This window comes from Diplotaxodon limnothrissa, linkage group LG11 (genome assembly GCF_057381915.1).
Source record: "Diplotaxodon limnothrissa isolate DT_005_m linkage group LG11, D_limnothrissa_male_GT1.1, whole genome shotgun sequence".
In the NCBI taxonomy this organism is placed as follows: Eukaryota; Metazoa; Chordata; class Actinopteri; order Cichliformes; family Cichlidae; genus Diplotaxodon; species Diplotaxodon limnothrissa.
In genome coordinates, this window is record NC_140606.1 from 39,578,945 (window position 1) to 39,593,803 (window position 14,859).

Here is a 14,859-nt window from a genome sequence, read left to right on the forward strand (position 1 = left end):
CACCCAGCAGGGCCTGAAGGCAGGAAGTTGGTCATACACGTACGTCCATACAGGGTACATGGGGGGGCGTGGCCACCACAATGTCATCAGCTTTAATTGTGAAGCCTCCAGGTTAGCCTTCTAACCACAGTTATGGGTAAATGCCAGCTGGCCTGGTTATCAGTCTGCACCCACACATATAGAGACAGGGGGGTTAATCCAGTTGGTGTGAAGGGGGAGGTTATCTTCACCATGACAACCTGTTGTTGCTGTTAAAGGGCCAACCAGGCGATCCCGGTGATGAGGGCGCACCAGGACCAGACGGACCCCGAGGAATGCCGGTAAGGAGCCGAGAGCCCGCTCTGTTCAGACAAACAGTTTGATTGGATGTCAGTGGCGCTGACTGTCTGTGTTTCAGGGTCAGGACGGTCGGGATGGTTACGGACCCGCGGGCCCCCGAGGTGCAAAGGTGACCCTTCATAATACACAATCCTGTATTTCATCCTTCTGCTAGATCTCTGCTTCACATTCATAACAACGTTCACGTTCTTGCCGTGTCTTGCAGGGCGATCCCGGTTTCCCTGGTTACCCTGGTCTTCGGGTGAGTTCACAGCAGATCAGGTTGAATCCATCCTGGCATTAAATCGCAGTAAACACGCAGACAGGAAATGAAGGCGGCCTGCTGGGAACGGATCAGAAACGAGTTAGGATCCAAACATCGGAGCGTTTTCAGGCTAACAGAAGTCCAACGAGAGTTTTTAAGTCCACCGAGTTCAGGAGCTGACAGAGCTCCACGAAAATGCTGCGAACACGAAATAATCTGCGTGTTTGCTGCGATGCACGTCGAAGCTGAGCAGAAACTCCTGCAGGTGTAAAGCTGATGTGTGATTCTGCTGTTCGCTCTGAGAGTGACGCAGTGAAATCGGCCTCTTGCTCTCTCACATCATTCAAACGGATGCAAACAGCAGGTGCTGCTCGCTCGCGCTGCTTCGGGACGACAGCGGGTGTTCGTGGCGCGGACCAATCAGAATGGACCTGTGAGCTCAGCGGGTTCAGAGATTTCACTGCAAACGTATCAAAGCTGCACTGAAACTTCAAATACTCACAGACGGTAACACAGAAACACTGTTTAGGAGCTCTTCAGTGGATCGAGTCATTGCACAGGCTGATGTAAGCCACGCCCACCTGTGCAGGATCCAATTAGGACTGTTTCTCTGTTAGTAGCCAAGAAACTTTAATGTTTGTGGTCAAATAAACATTTATTTCTGCTGTTGGACGTGTTGAGGTGGGAGTGTGTGGGCCGGACCGCCTGCTGGAGCCTCTGCTGGTGCTGCGTGGCTGCAGCCCAGGACCCTTTAAACTCTTACTGCTCCTGTAAAACTAATACAAGCCTGCCTACACTGGTGGCTCATAAACACCTCGCCGTGCTGCCTGCAGCTTTCACACATTCATACACAAAAGGTTGACAGCAGAGCATCACTGAGCTCTCACAGCTTTGTGGTAAAGTCGACTGGATCCTTTTCGAGGATTTATGAGACAGGCCGCCTTAATAAATAAGCACATTTTCAGTTTTACTCGCTGGTGTTTGTCCAGAAGCTTTTGGAGGCCGGAGATAAGAACGCTCTTGTTTATTCTTGGGATGAGTGTGGTCAGGAAGTTGACTTGAGGGCTTGTGTTTGAATTTGGAGATGCGTTACCTCACGAGCCGTGTTTCTTTCTCTGCAGGGCGAGGAGGGGCTGCAGGGACCGAAAGGATATCCAGGGCCCAAAGGGAACCGCGGCCGAGGGGTGAGAGTCCACTGCTCAGATAACTGAATCAAGCTCGGTCTTTGAGTCCGTCAGTGACGTTTGTTTGTGATCCCGTCACGTAGGGTAACGCGGGTTTGCCAGGAGAGTCAGGAGTCCCCGGAGAACCGGGATATCCGGGACACAGGGTGAGTGTGGAAAAGCTTTAGGAAGCTGCCGACTTCATGCTGCACAAACTGAGCGCCTGGAGCCAGAAAGATCACTGGATGTGGATTAATTTATAAGAAAACTTTTTAGTTTTCCTCTAAATCTATTTCGTCCTCTCTTACAACGATAAAGGAAAATGTATTTTTTACCCAAACTTAACTCTAAAGGTTAGTTTAAACAGGTGCAGAGGTATTTCTGTCCTTTACAGAGCTCAGTTTTCTCGCTGTCTTGTTTAAAATTACTGGAAAATCCTTTGTGTGGTTTTTAAAGATCTCTGAGCTTCACGCAGCGTTTGGGGTAGCTGTAGCTCAGGGCACCTACTAACCAAACGTTGGCGGTTCAGTCCTCGTCTGCTCCGCTCTGCAGGCCAAATATCCGTGTGCAAGATCCTAACCCCAAGTGCTTCCATCGGAGCGCGAATGTTTGATAAAAGACTTTACACAAAGGGGTGAATGAGGCAAAAGGTGTCGAGATCTTCGTTTGTTTGATCAAATGTGAGGAACATTCTTCTGTCATGTTAGTCAGATATCACACTGTTCACAGGGCCCCCGAGGTTCTCCTGGAGGCAAAGCCATGACTGTAAGTCCACCTTAAACCCACCTCACCCACATTAAGGAAACATTAGTACAGGATGTAATCACAGGTCTTTCCTTTTGACTCAGGACTGTCAGCTGATCACCTACATCAGGGACAACTGTGGTAAGACTTCCTGACATCCTCACATCATCTCAGGAAATGAAACCTGCACGTCTCTAAATGCTGTTTGTTTTCCCTCCAGCTTGCTCTGCTGGTACGTGTCTCCACTCTAACAGTCAGGTATCGTGGTGAGTACAGCTCAGCAGCCACGTCCACAGACTGGATCAAAGATGGACACAGCTGCACTCTCTGAAGCTTCAGCATTTGATTCAGCACAGTGTTGTTGTTGTGATTCTTCTCCTCAGGATTTTTCCTCATTTATTGCTGTCATTAGTGTCAGGATGGTGAAAAAGGTTTTCTTAACCTCCTCGGACCTGCGTCCACATATGTGGACATCGCATTTTGGGATGTCTAGACGAAAATAATTAATTTTACTCTACAAGGGCCTGATATCCAGTTACGAGGACGTTATACTGCCACTGTTCTATCAAAATTTAAAACTAACGTCCTCACATGTGGCTCTTATTTGTCTCAGAAACAAAAATTAGGTAAAAAAAAAAAATGGAGGAAAAATCCACTTTCTGTATGAGACACCAGAAATGATGACGTCAGCGTATCGAGTATAAAAACATCTGTTAATGTCACAGCGACTCATGCGGCTACCACGGAAACTTGAGCAGGAGGAGTCCCAGGAGTTTTGCCTGGAATCGCGTTTGTGGCCTTGACCAATGATGTCTCATGTTGCTGAGACGCTCCTGCTCTGTACAGACATCCACTCACTGTTTTTCTGGCCTACCCATCTGTACACCCAGAAATGCTTACAGGTTACATGACAGGTGAGGTCCCGTTGGGTACGTTCTGCCTCTGCACACATAAAGACCACAAAACAAATGTCCAGACCATCCATCCATCCATCTTCATCCGCTTTATCCGAGGCCGGGTCGTGGGGGCAGCAGCCTAAGCAAAGAGGCCCAGACCTCCCTCTCCCCAGCCACCTCCTCCAGCTTATCCGGGGGAACACCAAGGCGTTCCCAGGCCAGCCGAGAGATATAATCTCTCCAGCGTGTCCTGGGTCTGCCCCGGGGCCTCCTCCCGGTGGGACATGCCTGGAACACCTCACCCAGGAGGCGCCCAGGGGGCATCCTTGTCAGATGCCCGAACCACCTCAGCTGGCTCCTTTCGATGTGGAGCAGCAGCTGCTCTACTCTGAGCCCCTCCCGGATGGCCGAACTTCTCACCCTATCTCTAAGGGAGAGGCCAGCCACCCTTCGGAGGAAGCTCATTTCTGCCGCTTGTATCCGCGATCTCGTTCTTTCGGTCACTACCCACAGCTCGTGGCCATAGGTGAGGGTAGGGACGTAGATCGACCGGTAAATTGAGAGCTTCGCTTTTACACTCAGCTCCCTCTTCACCACGACGGACCAGTGCAGCGTCTGCATCACTGCAGCTGCAGCGCCAATCCGTCTGTCGATCTCCGGCTCCCTTCTCCCATCACTCGCGAACAAGACCCCGAGATACTTGAACTCCTCCACTTGGGGCAGGAACTCATCCCCGACCCGGAGTGGGCACTCCACCCTTTTCCGGCTGAGAACCATGGCCTCAGATTTGGAGGTGCTGATCCTCATTCCCACTGCTTCACACTCGGCTGTGAACCGCTCCAGTGCGAGCTGGAGGCCTTCACCCGATGAAGCCAACAGAACCACATCATCCGCAGAAATCAGAGATGAGAGTCTGAGGCCACCAAAGCGAAAGCCCTCCACCATTTGGCTGCGCCTAGAAATCCTGTCCATAAAAATTATGAACAGAACCGGAGACAAAGGGCAGCCCTGGCGGAGCCCATCACCCACCGGGAACGAGTCCGACTTATTGCCGGCAATGCGAACCAAGCTCTTGCAACGGTTGTATAGGGATCGAATGGCCCGTAGCAATGGGCCAGACACCCCGTACTCCCGCAACACCTCCCACAGGACACCCCGAGGGACACGGTCGAATGCCTTCTCCAAGTCCACAAAACACATGTAGACTGGTTGGGCAAACTCCCATGCACCCTCAAGTATCCTGGAGAGGATAAAGAGCTGGTCCAGTGTTCCGCGACCAGGATGAAAACCGCATTGTTCCTCCTGTATCCGAGGTTCGACTAATGGACGAACTCTCCTTTCCAGCACCCTGGCATAGACTTTCCCAGGGAGGCTGAGGAGTGTGATCCCCCTGTAGTTGGAACACACCCTCCGGTCCCCCTTCTTAAAGATGGGGACCACCACCCCAGACCATGTGAAAAAAACGTCCAAAGTATGTCCTTTAACATGGGTTGGGTCATTAACCCACTGAGCCAGGTTAAAAGAGTCCGTTAAAGCAAGGAAGTCTTTAGCAAATGAGTCATCCTTACAGCAAGTGTGTATGTTAAAATCTCCCACAATGAGAACACAATCTGGTAATTCTTTGTTTTTACATTCATCAGGTCCCAATCAGCCCAAATATCAAAGAGAAATTTAAAATGCTGCCATGTGGGACAGCTGTGAATATTTCCACCCCTGATAAGCTCAGCACCCCACAGGTCTCTGTACTGGAAACACACGTCTCTCTCTCTGCACCACTACAGTGGTCTTTGAGCATCTTTGACTCATTCGCAGATGTATTTTTTTTTAATTATACAAACTTTGCACAAAGAGCGATGCAGGTCCAATCACACGTGCTTGGTGTCAGGCTGCAGCTTGTGTTGGGTTTTTTGCACTACTTAGAAACCTGCTGGGCAGCTGTACTGGTGCCCAGTATCCACCACAGCCACCTCTTAGCTCAGTTTCTGCTCAACCCAAAAATCTTTCTCCTTTCAAACGTAGGGAAGAAAGCAGCAGTTTAACAGCAAAGAAACAATCAGCCAAACGCAGATTTCCTGTGTGACCTCGACCTGAAACACTGTCAATGGAAAATTGTATTTAGTAGACAGTATTATCTTTTAGTGATATAAGTTTGCATATGGTAGAATACTGCGTGTAGTTATTTGTATTAGGAAATATGCAACCATGTATACTTAGAGGCATATAATTAATTGTGTAGTGACAGGATGTGTGATCTCTAGCAGGCTGCAGGCTTGGTGTGCACTCCAGGAATGCACCCCCACGTCCTGGGAGCATGAGAGGTTGCACCTTGTTTTATTGCTTTAACATAGCTATGTCTGTTTTAGTCTAAGTGCCTTTTTGTGTAGATGAACTGCTGGACTTCCTCGCCGTGTTATCTAGGGTGAACCATCTAGGGTGGGGGAGACTACCCTCTTTGTGACCAAGGATGTACCTTTTGTGCTTTCATGTTATATGACCCTTTGATCAGCAGGACACACACACACACACACACACACACACACACACACACACACACACACACACACACACACACACACACACTGAAGTATAAATAAAGACCGGGGCAGTTTCTTAGCGCGAGTCTCTGGAGGCTGCCCTTGCTAGCAAGAAGTTCTGTGTGTTTCTCTTCTCTGAGTCTTTACTGAAGAAGTGTTTTAGAATGTTTTCCCTAACAAACACTTTCATTAGAAAGTATATTTAAGTATAATTAAGTAATTAAGTATATTTAACCTCCTAAGACTCTTTCATAGCATGCATTTTTAATTCTCTTTGCTATTGGGACTTTATGGTGTTTGATAGGAAACTATAAAGTCACAGTTGAGCAATGATGTGCACAGGAGCAAAATGAGAAACAACAATATGGCTCCTGTGAAAGCAAAGCTTAGTATTTTTGTCTAAACAACCCAAAATGTGACGTCCCCATATGTGGACGCCAGGTCCTAGCAGGTTAATGAACTAGTTTTATTTTTATGGCTTCACTGCAGAAACAGGAGCACCAGGTTGTATCTAAGAATTACACAGATGTTTGGTCTCCGATGGTATGAGAGCAGCTTTGCATGAGCAAACAGAGCTGAGGTTCATCAGTGTGGACGTTAGCATGAGAGGCGTTCACAGCCTCCCTTTGATAGATGCTGCTGGGACTGCTCACCTTTACCCCGACTCACACTTCTGTGATTAAAACGTTTAGCTCTACAGTTGTAAAATATCCTTTATGTAAACAGATTCGTATAATCCGATATAAACGTGACACCAGCCTGGTGACTGATGAACGGGTGGCTGCTGAAAGTTTAACACAAGCTCCTCTTTGCCCGTCAGATCAGTCGGCGTGCCCGGCCTACCCCACCGAGCTGGTGTTCGGTCTCGACATGTCTGATGACGTGACCCCGGGGGACTTTGGTAGGCAGCGCTCCGCCCTCCTCTCCCTGCTGAATGACATCAGTATCGCAGAGAGTAACTGCCCGCACGGCGCGCGTGTCGCTGTGGTGGGATACAACACCTACACCAAGTACCTGATCCGCTTCCAGGACTACCGGCGCAAGGCACAGCTGCTAGAGGCCGTGAGGAACATCGCCCAGGAGAGGACGTCCAACAAACGGCAGCTGGGCGCCGCCATGCGCTTCGTGGGTCAGAACATCTTCAAACGAGTCCGAGCAGGAATAATGATGAGGAAGGTGGTCGTCTTCTTTTCTAGCGGGCCTACAGAGGGCGCTAACGACATTGTAACGGCCATGATGGAGTACCGGGCCCTCAACATTGTTCCAGCGGTCATCTCTCTGAGGAACACTCCCGATATTGAACAAGCCATGCAGGTAGGTGTCATTTACCTGCAGCTACCTGCAGATGTTTTTCATCCAGATGTTGACTGAGTCAGTCTCTTCAGACTGTTTTGCCTTCGGTCTGAAGCGGGGTGCGGGTTGCACATTAGCACAGGACTAAAGGAATCGCAGCAGTTTTCCCAATCCTTGCTGAAGCTGGAAAACCGATTACGAAATCCAGCAGGAAAGTGGAGCGGTGTCAGCAGTAGGCATGAAGAGGGAGCTGAGCCAGAAGACCTGGAAAGAACCACATCACGAGGAAGATGAAGATGTGTTTCCTCTTTAGGAGACATCTGACGATAGTGCTTGAAGTGCTGCTCCTTTACTTCAAACAAACTTCTTAAATAAAGCCTCATTTATACTAACTCTGCCACCATTTAGATTTCCTGAAGGCTCTGAACTCTTGGAGGGAAAATCCACTTTCTGTATGAGACACCAGAAATGATGACGTCAGCGTATCGAGTATAAAAACATCTGTTAATGTCACAGCGACTCATGCGGCTACCACGGAAACTTGAAGAGTTTCTGTGGAGCAGGAGGAGTCCCAGGAGTTTTGCCTGGAATCGCGTTTGTGGCCTTGACCAATGATGTCTCATGTTGCTGAGACGCTCCTGCTCTGTACAGACATCCACTCACTGTTTTTCTGGCCTACCCATCTGTACACCCAGAAATGCTTACAGGTTACATGACAGGTGAGGTCCCGTTGGGTACGTTCTGCCTCTGCACACATAAAGACCACAAAACAAATGTCCAGACCATGTGAAAAACACATCCAAAGTATGTCCTTTAACATGCGTTGGGTCATTAACCCACTGAGCCAGGTTAAAAGAGTCCGTTAAAGCAAGGAAGTCTTTAGCAAATGAGTCATCCTTACAGCAAGTGTGTATGTTAAAATCTCCCACAATGAGAACACAACCATACTTAAAAAGAACGGAGCCTAGGAGATCAGCAAAGTCCGTGATAAAACATTTGCTATATTTAGGCGGTCGGTAAACCACCACGCAGAGTGTGGTCGTGGATGCAGTCATCCCCAATAACTGGACTTCAAAACTAGTGTAGGTAGGTGAGGGTAGCTGCCGAACTGCATATGAATTTTAAAAACCGAGGCTATGCCGCCACCCCTACCAGACCGGTGCAGGGGAAGAGGAGAAGGTGCCTAAGTTAACCTCCTGGAAGGAGGGAAAGAAGATCAAATGTCCAGGCTGGCATGTGGGTAGCCGGTGCTCTGGCTTTAAAGTAGACCCTGAGGCGAACGCGACGGCCGCCCCTTCTACCGCATTTCCTGTAGCGTTTCTTGGTTAGGAAGAGGTAGGTGGAAGAAGCCGGTCGGAGGGTCCAGTTGGGGCGCGGTGGCGTCGCCCAGATTCCAGCAAGGATCAGCCCGAGAGGAATGGGAGAGTCTTAGATTTAAAAGTGTTTGCCTGTAATCAGTGCTCAGCCATTAGATGAGCATACAACTAAAAGGATCAAAAATACAATGCCAAGGTCCGTAAAAGAGCGTAAAGAGGGTAAAAAGCAGCGAAACAGATACAGCCGAGGACGGCAAGCCATGTGCACCGGCGCCATCTTGACTGTAGTTTGCACCTTTATGAATCAGTACAATTAGTTCCTAGTTAGAAGCTGTCTGACAAAGTAAAGCAGGCTAAAAGATCACATCACACCAAGACCTACAGAAGCAGCTGAAAACAAAGCCAGTAAGGTCACAGAGACATTTCTAAGGCTGTGAGACTCCACAGCGAGAGCCATAATCCACACATGGAGAAAACCTGGAACATGCTGAACCTTCTCAGGAGCAACTGGACAAGCGAAAGACTCCAAGAGTGCATCAACGATTCAACCAGGAGGTCACAGAAGAACCCAGAACAACATGGCCTCCGTGGGAGCGATCCCAGGAGAAAACTCCCGCAGACCAAAGACATTAGGACGGGGATAAAGAGTTTTCCAAGACGCTGTACTACATATGTTGAGCAGAAGTGATGGACCGGGACCGGTGCTGACTTTGCAACTTTCCTCTCTCCAGGAGAAAGTAAAGCATGAGCCACTGATGGTGCACCTCCAGGGCCGCTCTGCTCTCCTTTCACTAAGATCAAACTAACACATTTCACACGTGGAAACATCAGGACAACATCCGGCTCTGCAGAACAAACAGCCGATGCTTCACTGCGAGCGTCTCTGCAAACAAAGGAAGCTCAGATTCAATCACTTAAGATCGTTTGAGTCTGAACAACGATGTCTAATGAGTAGATTTCATTGTAACCTTGTACTCAGCGCTTTGTTCAATGTTTCCCATCAGGTTGATGACTCGAGAAACTTTGTATTCACGGTGCTGGGAGAACGGGCCACTGGGCTCAGGAAGGTCAGGAACTGCGCCATCTGCTACGGTGAGCATCGTTTTCTGCTCTGATCTCTCTTCTGACTTTTCGTGGTTGACAGCGTAGGCGAGCAGAACGCTGTCAAACTAATACTGACTCCTTGTACATGAAAAATGAGCCCACTGCAGTCTTTTTGCCAAAGAACGTGTTTTCAGTACTCGGGGTTGAGAGTCAGTGATAATAAATGCATAATGAATGATCTGATGGATCTGTGTGCACAGCAGGGATGGGTATCGTTTAGGTTTTATCTGATACCGGTGCCAAATCAGTACTTTTGAAACGGTGCCGGTGCTCAAACCGGTGCTTAAAGAATGGAGAACACAAAATTGGTCCAAAAACCTCTCATGTTCAGCTGTTTTTTGTAAAAAGATAACAATGTTAGCCTTTTCTGCAGCTATGGGGCATATATGGTATCACTCTTGGCTGGAAGCTTAAACAATGGAAAAAACACAAACTTTGTCCTAAACCCTCTCATGTTCAGCTGTTTTCCACTTTTTCTTTGGTCATTTTAGCCTTTTTGGCCAGGGTGCAGGGAGTATCTGCCATCAAACAAGAAGACAGCCGCATGTAGCTATGATGATGTTTGCTAGTTCACCTTACATGCATTAATGTAATAACGTGGTTAGCCTACTCAACGTAAATTACACACAAACAACATTAAGCTACTCACGCAGAGAAGAACGGCTGCTACTGCCATCAAATATGGCGCATTTCTCGGCTTTTAAAAAAACGCTATGCGTCGCCAGGTGTTTCATCGGATTCTTGGTGTTACCTCCTTTGCACAGTATCACAGTATCAGCTTAAAGCACTTGTTGCTGCTGAGTTTGCATATTTTGCTGTGAAGTACAGCCAGACTTTTGACCGCTTCGCCTTGGGCATTTTTAATCTGTAGCTCTGCTCTAAAAGAACGTACGTACCTGGACCCGCCTACTATCCTCAGAAACGTAAAATGATTGGCTAGAAGTGTATCACAGCTCAGGAAAATAAAGCACCGAAATGTGCGCTGCTTTTCGGTCTGGTTACTACCGTTTATGTCAGAACCGGTGCCATCATGGCACCGGACACCGGTACCCATCCCTAGTGCACAGTGCCAGTGTGTGCTGTGTTTCCTGTTGACCTTTGAACCCATGGGTAACAGCACGCTGGCTGATATCAGAGCACACTGTTAGACCTTCCATGAGGTTCAATAATTAGAATATGCTGGCGTCTTTTCTAAATGCTTCTGTGCCACAGCATCCTGGTTCCTGTCGAGTAGTCCGAGATCTGATGTGCACAAACATGACGGGTCACTTGTAGCTTTTGTAGCTTCCTGTCATCAGCATCACGCTTTCTGATGTCTCTGCAGACCCCTGCAGGCGTGCAGAGGAGTGCGCCTTCATCCAGGAACCAGTGCTGCCTCAGCAGGCGGATGTGGACCTGGTCATGGTGCTGGACAGCTCCAGGGAGATCCAGGCCGATGAATACGCCGGTGCCCGGCAGCTGCTGAGCTCTGTGGTGGAGCAGCTGGTCGTGAGTCCACAGCCCCGCCGAGCCGGCCGCCAGGCCCGAGTAGCTCTGGTCCAACAGAGCACCAAGGTGGAGTTCGGCCTGCAGACCTACCAGAACGCTGGAGACATGAAGACGTACATGATGCAGAACATGCAGCAGCAGGGCGGCTCTTTGGCGCTGGGACAGATGCTGGACTACACCCTGAGGGAGGTGCTGCTGAAGGCCGGCCAGTCGCGCAGCAAGAGGGCCGTCCTGACTGTGGTGGGCACCAAGACGGCCTACAGAGACCAGGCCAAGCTGCGCTACATCTCCCAGAAGGCCAAGTGTGAGGGGGTGGCGCTGTTTGTGGTGACGGTGGGTGATCGTTACAACCGGACGGAGGTGGAGGAGCTGGCCAGCGTGCCGATACAGCAGCACCTGATCAGACTCGACAGGCTGAAGGCCGACGAGCAGGGCTACGCCCAGCGCTTCATCAGGGTCTTCCTCTCCGCCCTCAACAGTAAGATGTTTCCCATCTGCAGCAGTCAGATTAGATTACTGGTGTTCTGGAACACCTGAAGGAAGGGGTTATTATCATTTATCATTTCAGACTTTGCTTTAAACATTCACGGTAACCATCAGTTCCTTTCCCGTTTCACCGCAGAGTATATCTCACCATCACTGTTTTTGTCCCGTGATTGTTTCAGAGGGAGTCACCTCGTATCCTCCTCCCTCTCTGAGGCGAGCATGTGACCAGCTGGGCGGCCAGGAGGGAGGACAGATATTCATAACGGGGTAAATCACACACTCGCATCGCCATCACGTGGGCCTCAGCTAAAACGAAAGTTTGCAGCTCCTGAAATTTCTAATTCTTGGTTGATGTTTGACTTTGGGAGAATCAAGAAGAGTTGTTGTGCATTAGGAAGCTGAAAGGCTCTCACATGGTGATAGTGTGTCCACACATGTGGTCGCTGTGTTCAGTCAGGGCGTGGCACAGCTGGAGGACGTGTTTGGAGAGGAGGTGGAGGAGGACTTCCAGGAGCAGACCGGAGGACAGATTCAGACCGGGCAGTTGGACGTCATCGACGCTCTGATCAGAGGAAATGGCCAGAAAGTCATCTCTGACACGCACGCCAAAGGTAGCCGCACACACGGCGCAGACACACTGCTGCAGGTGAAGGACCGCTCTGACAACGCCTTACATAATGGCAGGGGTACACGACCTCTGACCTCTGAGGTTCAGCAGGAAAACATTCTTTATTTGTCACATGCACGGTAATACGAGTACAACATATACACAGTAAATGAATTCTATACAATAGAGGACGTCGTGTGCAGGGTTCAGACAAACTCTTTTCATTAAAGTGTGTACAGATGTTCTCTCCTTCAGCAGCTGCACAGATGTGGTGGGCATGTCGCGTGTCATGTATGCTTTAACCTCGTGTCTTTGTTCGACTGCATGAGCAGCGGGTCTCAGCCACAGACTGTACATAAAAGACGGACGTAGCCTGCATTCTCTCAGAGGCAGTAAAAGCAACTCAAGGAGGCGGACCATCATCACGTACAGGAGCTCGGGGTAGGAGGGTGTGCTCGTTTGTCAGCCATGATGGATGACAGAGCTGATGATGGAATAAAGGTTGCTAACAACAACACTGGCTCAGGTGGATAAATTCTGGTTTCAGAATCTGAACCCCAGAGTTGCAGCCGACTGCTCCGTCGCTGTATCTTTATGTTTGAAGGTGTTTCTTGGGGCCGTGGCAGTATGGTCACAGTGGGGAAAAATTGGCATCCCTCCCTCAAAAAAGAGACTTTCTCCCAAAGTTTCCTCCTCCTGAGTCGCCCCCTGCTGGTCATCAGAAGGAATGCAGGCGTTCAGTCAGTCTGTGCTGGAGCCGCTGCCTGTTTGTAGTAAATGTGTGTGTTCTGCTTTCAGCCCGGTGTCAGCTGCCCGCTGATATCGGCAACCAGTGTAAGAAATACGCCACAGCCTGGTTCTTTGACACAAACGTCGGTGCATGCTCTCGGTTCTGGTATGGCGGCTGCGGTGGCAACGCCAACCGCTTTAGAACGGAATATGAATGTTTCCAGACATGTGGGAACCAGCGTAAGTCCAGACTGCACACAAGCTGACCGCTCCACGTCTGTGGACCCACTAACCTCTGCTATCAGCGGACAGCTAACAGGATGCTCTGCGTGTTGCTTCCTACTAAAGTCCTCTGTGGTCGCGCTGATAACACGCCCTCTGCTACTGCTGTCCACGCTCAGACTCCGTCTGCACACGGACATGCATACACATGTATGTACGTGGGGGACAAAGGTCACAGTAAAAGCGACGCTCTTCTTCTCACGTGCCAGTACTTCCTGCTCAGTGACAGAACACGCCGACCTGTGAGAAGCCCTCATCACTGCTCGCCTGCACAGCTATCGCCTCTCTGACTTTACTCTGTCCTCGCTCGCAGATCCCAATGTGGTGGAGAAGACTCTGCCTGCCAGCTTCGCCTCTCAAGGTAAGACCCGCCTGTACGATGGACAGCGGTGACAGCTGAACAGTGTGAGCGCACACACGATGTTTGTGCCAATAAATACAAGTTAAAAAAGGCAGCGAGAGAGAAGGAAAGAGGAGGAGCTATTTCCCGGTTGTTCTAACAAGGACGAGCGTGCATGTTGAGATGTTTCGGGTCACGTCTCGCTCTGCAGTGCTCTAATATCCGTCTCCTGTTGTCCTCCAGATTCCTGTATCCTCCCTCAGGACCGGGGCAGCTGCGACAACTACACGATGATGTGGTTCTTTGACGCCGCACAGAAGGAGTGCGCTCGCTTCTGGTACGGCGGCTGCGGCGGCAACAAGAACCGCTTCCTGACGCAGGAGGAGTGTCAGAGCCTGTGTGGGACGAAGATCAGATGAGGAGGACGAGAGCGTCACGGCTGAACACGCATAAGGAAACCTGCCGAGGCCACTCAATGAATTAGTCACAGCATTTACCCGCCCTCCCCCGCCGCCATCAGGGAAACTGCTCGAACGCTTTCAGTCATCTGTCGCCTGCTTTTTGTTTGTTTACACGCATGTTCGATTTAAAGAGGCCCAGAAAGGTCACAGGAACGATCGCCTAAGTCTCAGTCCCAGCAGGTGTGACCTGTAACAGCTGACACGGTCGCTGCTCATCGCACTGGTTTGTCCTCGTCCACATTAGGAAACATAAAAAAGTGAGACATACAAATTCGGGACTTGCTGTTTGTACAGTTAGCCTCAGTCAAAGAGGCCACGCCCCCTGTAACACAAACTTTAAAACAGGCTGGAAAGGTTTAACGTGCGATTCTATGGCGACTCACTCACTGCTGCCTCTGCTGGGCACAGGAGAGATTGCAGGTTGGTGCTCAGTTCTCAGAGATGCACGGTGCTGTATCATAATCCAGCTCACAGGAAACGTGAACGTTACTGTGACCTTTCAGGGCCTCCGTAGTTTTCCCTCCAGAGCACATCCCGTTATCCTCACTGCTCGACTCCCCTCACAGACCCCGCCCACGCTCCTTTCTCTCCAGTCAGGTGCTACTTTTTATAAATCAGGTGGAGGCTGATGTGAGAACAAGGTTAAGACTTGAGAGAAGTTAATGTGTTGATGTGTAATTTTCCATGAACCTGAAGCAGCCTTAAAAACACAGGTAGAAGTGAAGCGTGTACAGTATCGCTCCCACAGACGGGACTGTGTGGACTCCATGTAACTGCAGCTTTCACACGTCAACGATGGTTTAAGAAAATAAAATGATCTCAAGTGTCCGTCT

General features: G+C 49.7%; 1 protein-coding gene across 1 annotated transcript in view; it reads left to right on the forward strand.

The window, feature by feature from the left end:
* Positions 1 to 14,848, forward strand: part of LOC146623612 (collagen alpha-6(VI) chain-like) — a 60,395-nt gene extending 45,547 nt beyond the window's left edge. The window contains exons 28-43 of the mRNA XM_085366739.1: positions 258 to 320; positions 398 to 448; positions 545 to 580; positions 1,705 to 1,767; positions 1,851 to 1,913; positions 2,476 to 2,511; positions 2,595 to 2,631; positions 2,711 to 2,722; positions 6,741 to 7,234; positions 9,534 to 9,621; positions 10,958 to 11,599; positions 11,787 to 11,874; positions 12,061 to 12,218; positions 13,013 to 13,183; positions 13,539 to 13,586; positions 13,809 to 14,848. Coding sequence (XP_085222865.1) covers positions 258 to 320; positions 398 to 448; positions 545 to 580; positions 1,705 to 1,767; positions 1,851 to 1,913; positions 2,476 to 2,511; positions 2,595 to 2,631; positions 2,711 to 2,722; positions 6,741 to 7,234; positions 9,534 to 9,621; positions 10,958 to 11,599; positions 11,787 to 11,874; positions 12,061 to 12,218; positions 13,013 to 13,183; positions 13,539 to 13,586; positions 13,809 to 13,984 — 2,226 coding nt within the window. The 3' untranslated portion in view covers positions 13,985 to 14,848. The remainder of the gene's footprint in view (positions 1 to 257; positions 321 to 397; positions 449 to 544; positions 581 to 1,704; positions 1,768 to 1,850; positions 1,914 to 2,475; positions 2,512 to 2,594; positions 2,632 to 2,710; positions 2,723 to 6,740; positions 7,235 to 9,533; positions 9,622 to 10,957; positions 11,600 to 11,786; positions 11,875 to 12,060; positions 12,219 to 13,012; positions 13,184 to 13,538; positions 13,587 to 13,808) is intronic.
* The last annotated feature ends 11 nt before the right edge of the window (positions 14,849 to 14,859 follow it).